Below are 5967 nucleotides of genomic sequence, written 5' to 3' on the forward strand. Positions count from 1 at the left end.
CAAACATGACCTTGTCCTCGAGGACCTCTGACATCCAAAATCCCAACCCTCTGAAAGATGGCTCATGTCTGCAGTGATCCTGGGTTTGTGTATGCAGCAAAAAATTGGGGTCTTTTGGCAAATCTTCCTCTTCATCTCCTTCTTGCCCCTGCAGCCCCCAGATTTGCATGAAATAAGCTCAGAGATGCTTGGGAAGGTGGCAGAGGTGTTTGCCTCTTAGCAAAGGGAGTCAGGACAGCATGCAGTGGGGAGAAAGTAGCAGAAACAGCACTGGAATCTGTGATGTCAAGCTAGGTGATGCTGTAACCATCTCAGATAAGCACCAAGCACCACCGCTTGGGTTTGGGCTCAGAGAGCCCATACCTCATGCCAAATAAAAATCAACATGTTAAAAAATGAGAAAATGTCTGTACTGCTGAAGAAACTTGGATTGTTTTGGGCTGGGAGAGAATTTAGGGGCAGGAGAAAAATCGTATTAAAAAAAAATGATCAAGATTGGTTGATTTTTGGTGGGTTTGTGGCTGCCTGATATTTTGGCAGCAGCAGACTCCTGGTGTATGCAGTGTTTTTGCATGGTGCTCAGAGGAGCCAGAGAAGGTCAAACCCAGCAGAACTTCAGAGTGAGCTGGTGGGGAGAAAATGCAGGAAAAGGAGAAAAACTGGGACAAATGCAAGCTCCTCTCCTCTGGGCCTGGCAGAAAAGGGTTAAGCGAAGCCATTGAATGCTGCAAGCCTTGTCAGGATTGTACTATTTTTTCTAGTGCATAAAGAGAAGGGAGAGGAGGGTTCCACAGGAAGAGGAAATTTCCAAGAAAAGAGGGATCTGCAGCAATATCTGCACCTGGGGTGATAAAGAGAGAAACCAACAGGCATAAATGCCCCAGAGAAGAATGAAATCTTTGCCAAGAAGGCTCAGTTCACAGGGTTATTTTCCACCTGCCTCCCCTACCCAGTTCTGTAATCCTGGCTCAAAGTAGACAAGTCGAGTTGGAGCTGAAGAAGGGAGGTTAGAGGATTTTTTCTTTGGGAGAGAAAAAACGAAAAAAAAAAAAAAAAAAAAGGAAAATGAGAGTTTGGTTGGACAGCAAAGGCTGGAGCATCCCATGGTGTGAGGCAGTGCAGGATGATCTAATTTAGGACCAGGGAGGCTGATGAGCCGGCGCTGACCAGGGATCGGAGCCTCAGCATCCCCATGAGAAATTTTGCCCACCGGAGTCGAATTCCCAGGGGGGTGGGTCGGCCGGGGGCTGGGTTTCGGGAGGATGGGAAGGGGGCGGATGCGGGTCGTGCGGGTCCTATGACCGGAGATGCTTGGGGCTACTCGACTGCTACTGGGGGAACAGATGGTCTTGGGGGGGGACCAGACAGGGACCGGCAGGGGGCTTGGTCTCATAGATGACACCAGAGCATCCCCAACTACCCGGGAAGGTGGCGCGATGGCGTAGGGACCACCAGTTCCTGGGTGCTCGGCGAGGCGTTGCAGAGCATCCTTCGTGGCCGGGGGCTGCGTCGCTCCCCCTCCACCCGCTGCCTCCTCCCCTGCGCTGGCATCGGCTCCCGCGGGCGGCCCGGCCCCGCCGCCTTGAGCCGGAGCGGAGGGGATGGGGCTCTGTTTTTTTCCACCTTGCCACTAGCGCGCTCTCACCCTCATCTCGTGTTGCAGTGCAGGTTAGGGAGGCACTGGGAAAACAGCTCGCAGAGAGGAAAAAGGGCTGCCTGGAGGAGCCAGGGCTTTGCAGATGATCCTTCCAAGCCCCCCGGCAGCTTTATACCTTCTCACTGTTTTTTCCAGGCAATGCCACACCTCCTGAGGACACTGGGGACATCAGGTTTTGCTGAGCTTAGCATCTTCTCAACGCCGTACTGAAGGCATCAGACAGACGCTCATCTGCCCTGAAGTGCAGACCTGCAACAGCTACTGAGAAGACTGTCCCTCTGTCTCTCTTTCTCTCTCTCTCTCTCCAGTCCAAACCATTACAAGACCTGACTTCCATCTGGGAATCTCACCCCTTTTATGTCCCTTCTCCTTTTCTACGATGACTCACCATTATTTTTAACTTTGAAGAGAGAGGAAATTATGGGGATCTTGGAAGCCTCTATTTCTCTCTAGGATTTCCCCAGGGTCAGATAATCGGTCTTACTAAGAGGCACTAAGATTTGGCTTCTCCAGGTAATGTGATTTGTTTTCTGTGTGCCATGGTGCTTTGCAGAGAATGACAGGAGCCGGGATGCCAGCGGTTGAGGAGGGGGACTGCAGTGGTCCGCGGGGCAGCTTGTACCGAAATTCAGGCAGCCGCAAAGCCCAGGTCAGCGGAGAGCAGGGCGGGCAGTGTGGCATCCCGTGGCTTTATGGCCAGGGCAGGAGGATGGGGAAGGTGCTGAACTTAAATCAGAGCCGTTAAGGCTTTCCTGGAGGGTAGTGCCGGGTTTTCTGCTATTGCATGGTTGAATGTTAACCCTTAGCTGCATGCCTGGAAATGAGCTCAGCCCGTGCTGCCTCTGCCGGGTGCCCTGCGGGTCCCCTTGCCAGTGTAGGGCTGGATGGGTTTTTCTTCCTTTCCTTCCCTTCCCTCTTTTTTTTTTTAATTTTATTTTTAATTATTTTTTTCTTTTTAGTCAAAAACGTTCTGTTTTGCCAATGACAGTTTTTCACACTCTTTGTGAATAGATGAAGGTTCCTCAGGTGTTTTCTCTCTTCCACCTAATTGGTTTAGAAGGGAGTTCTGAACTCTGTCCCAGAGAAGGCAAATTAACCCCTTGAGGAAGGTGGTAGACATGCTAGCGCAGGGAGCTGCTCTCCCCCCCCCCCCCCCCCCCAACTTTATTTCATCTCTCTCTTTCTCAGCAGGGGCAATTTTCTTTCCTTTTTTATTTTCTTTTATTTTAACATCCCTTCGTTTTTCATGAAACACTTCCAAACCTACGTACCTGTCCTTCTGCAGGATAGTAGCTGTGCCCTGAGTCCGATCCCACCACCGGGCACTTGGAAGAGTTTAGCATAAGGATTTCTTTTAAACCCCAGTATGACAGTTGCTACCGGAGATCCTGCAGACGAGGCTGCAGCTCTTCCTGGTCACCCGCAGGACACGTACAACCCTGAGACCGACCATGAATGCTGCGAGAGGGTGGTCATTAACATCTCAGGGCTGCGCTTTGAGACTCAGCTCAAGACACTAGCCCAGTTTCCAGAGACCTTGCTAGGGGATCCTAAAAAGAGAATGAGATATTTTGACCCTCTCAGGAATGAGTATTTCTTTGACCGGAACAGACCCAGCTTCGATGCGATTTTGTACTATTATCAGTCTGGCGGGAGGTTGCGGAGGCCAGTTAATGTGCCCTTGGACATCTTCTCGGAGGAGATTCGTTTCTATGAACTGGGGGAAGAAGCAATGGAAATGTTTCGGGAGGACGAAGGCTACATCAAAGAAGAGGAAAGACCACTGCCAGAGAATGAGTTTCAGAGACAAGTATGGTTGCTCTTCGAGTACCCCGAGAGCTCAGGCCCTGCCAGGATTATAGCTATTGTCTCTGTCATGGTGATTTTAATCTCCATTGTGAGCTTTTGCCTGGAAACATTGCCTATTTTTCGTGATGAGAATGAAGACATGCATGGCAGTGGGCTGAGCCATCCCCCTTACTCCAACAGCAGCATGGGGTACCAGCAATCGACCTCTTTCACAGACCCCTTCTTCATTGTAGAGACACTTTGCATCATCTGGTTCTCCTTCGAGTTCTTGGTGAGGTTTTTTGCCTGCCCCAGCAAGGCTGGATTTTTTACCAACATCATGAACATCATAGACATTGTAGCCATCATTCCCTATTTCATCACCTTAGGGACGGAGCTGGCCGAGAAGCCAGAGGATGGTCAGCAAGGCCAGCAAGCCATGTCCTTGGCCATCCTCCGAGTCATCCGCTTGGTGCGGGTTTTCAGGATCTTCAAGCTGTCCCGGCACTCCAAGGGGCTGCAGATCCTGGGGCAGACTCTCAAGGCCAGCATGCGGGAGCTGGGCCTCTTGATATTTTTCCTCTTCATCGGTGTCATCCTCTTCTCCAGTGCCGTCTACTTTGCAGAGGCCGACGAGAGCGAGTCCCAGTTCCCAAGCATCCCCGACGCCTTCTGGTGGGCTGTGGTTTCCATGACGACTGTTGGCTACGGAGACATGGTCCCCACAACCATTGGGGGGAAAATCGTGGGGTCCTTGTGTGCCATCGCTGGCGTATTAACAATTGCCTTACCAGTGCCCGTCATAGTGTCTAACTTCAATTACTTCTACCACCGGGAGACAGAGGGAGAGGAGCAGGCTCAATATTTGCAAGTAACCAGCTGCCCAAAGATCCCCTCTTCCCCTGACCTAAAGAAAAGCAGAAGTGCCTCTACCATTAGTAAGTCTGATTATATGGAGATTCAGGAAGGTGTAAACAATAGCAATGAGGATTTTAGGGAGGAGAACTTGAAGACAGCCAATTGCACCCTAGCTAACACAAACTATGTGAATATCACCAAAATGCTAACTGATGTCTAGTTGCTAAAACCTAGTAATGTATTTAAAGCTAAAGTGGAACAATTGCAGATATTGAGTGCTGCTCTGCATTGTAGTTAACACAGTATTTTCTACGGTGTATATTTGGTTCTGCATGGGAAGCAATAGCTATGTAAGTGACTTTTAACCTTTGATTTCCACACCGAATAAGTGTTTGTGAAAGCAAACAAAGAGAAAAAACAAACTAAACCATTTCGTTTCCCTTCTCCCATCCCAGGCTTGTGGGTTTCCAAAGGTGTGGAGTGGTTAGTCGAGCCAAGCACCGCTCCTGTTTGTGCAATAGCAGAGATGCAGGGTATGTTCCCTGGCTGGCTGGGAGCACGGCTGGGCACAGCTCTGTCCCCAGTGCTGGGTCACTGCCAGCTCCAGGCACAGGCAGCAGCAGGGAAATTTTGAGCAGGGCTGGGGAGGCCAGCATGCTGCCGGCCACCCCAATTATTTGAAGGCTTGGGTTTCTGCCTTGGGAATGCCAAGTGCGAACGCATCACCCGGGCTCGCGTTTCATAACTGAAAATGCTGCATGCTGCAATAGTTTCAGCCACTGCAGTATGCCAGTGTGAGGATAATTAGTCTGACGGCGCATTATTTATTAAGTCTTAAGTTTTCTATGCCAGGCATCAGGAGGGATGAGTAAATAAATCGAGCGCTTGGATTTTATTGATTTATTTAGATGACACTTCCATCACCACTGTTTCCAGGATCACCAAAGACACCTCCACTGACACATTGAAAATTAGTTGGAAAAAGCATCTTTTTTTATATATCTATATATAAAACTGGAGCAACTATGCTGTGGCCTATAATATATTTATACTGCAGTGAAATTTAACCAGTAATACAGTACAGCTGCATGGGTATTTGTTGCATGAATCTGAATATTTAATACACACACAAATATATATTTTCTTAGTAGACTATACAGTATTCATGTTTATAGTGTTTATAGATACTCCGGTGGCTCAAAGGAAATTTATGGAAGCTAAAAAAATCTCTAATACGTTTAAAACTGGATGAGGAAAGCATGTGCTGACAACAGTTTGATAGATAACAAGGCAAAGCCTGAGTGTCCGAGCATCCAGCCACAAGAGCCGAGTACTGCAAGTGAGGGAAGGTGAGCTGAAAGTTAAACACCTGCACTCATTAGGGGGTGAGTAACTAGTCATTAATCGTGGTGTCATGAGCAGAAACCACAGCTGATCAGAGAGGGCACAGGGAGCAGGTGGAATAGCAGGTACTGGCTCTCCAGACTTGCTTGTTCAGCAATTTTCAGCCCTTTCCTATACAATTATTGTGTGTCTGTGTGTGTGTGTATAGATATTTAGAGAGCGACTATAGGGCCAACTCCTGAACAAAAGTGATCGCTCAGAGCATCAGGGCTTCCTGGCTCAGGGGCCACCAGACATGACCTGTCCTGGGGCATGTTTTG

At 49.0% G+C, this 5967-nt stretch overlaps 1 protein-coding gene across 4 annotated transcripts; it reads left to right on the top strand.

Moving 5' to 3' along the window:
- Positions 1–855: 855 nt before the first annotated feature.
- LOC119713975 (potassium voltage-gated channel subfamily A member 2) lies at positions 856–5097 on the top strand. 4 transcript variants are annotated; one of them, XM_038168466.2, is made up of 3 exons: positions 856–1006; positions 1793–2170; positions 2943–5097. In XM_038168466.2, the coding sequence occupies exon 3, from the start codon at positions 3024–3026 to the stop codon at positions 4521–4523; it is 1500 nt and encodes a 499-aa protein (XP_038024394.1). In that variant the 5' UTR covers positions 856–1006; positions 1793–2170; positions 2943–3023; the 3' UTR covers positions 4524–5097. The 4 variants fall into 4 exon arrangements, with proteins under 4 accessions (XP_038024394.1, XP_038024393.1, XP_038024391.1 ...); XM_038168465.2 differs by lacking the exon at positions 856–1006 and adding an exon at positions 1025–1231; XM_038168463.2 differs by lacking the exon at positions 856–1006 and having other exon boundaries at positions 1284–2306.
- The last annotated feature ends 870 nt before the right edge of the window (positions 5098–5967 follow it).

This window comes from Anas platyrhynchos, chromosome 27, assembly GCF_047663525.1.
Source record: "Anas platyrhynchos isolate ZD024472 breed Pekin duck chromosome 27, IASCAAS_PekinDuck_T2T, whole genome shotgun sequence".
NCBI classification, from domain to species: Eukaryota; Metazoa; Chordata; class Aves; order Anseriformes; family Anatidae; genus Anas; species Anas platyrhynchos.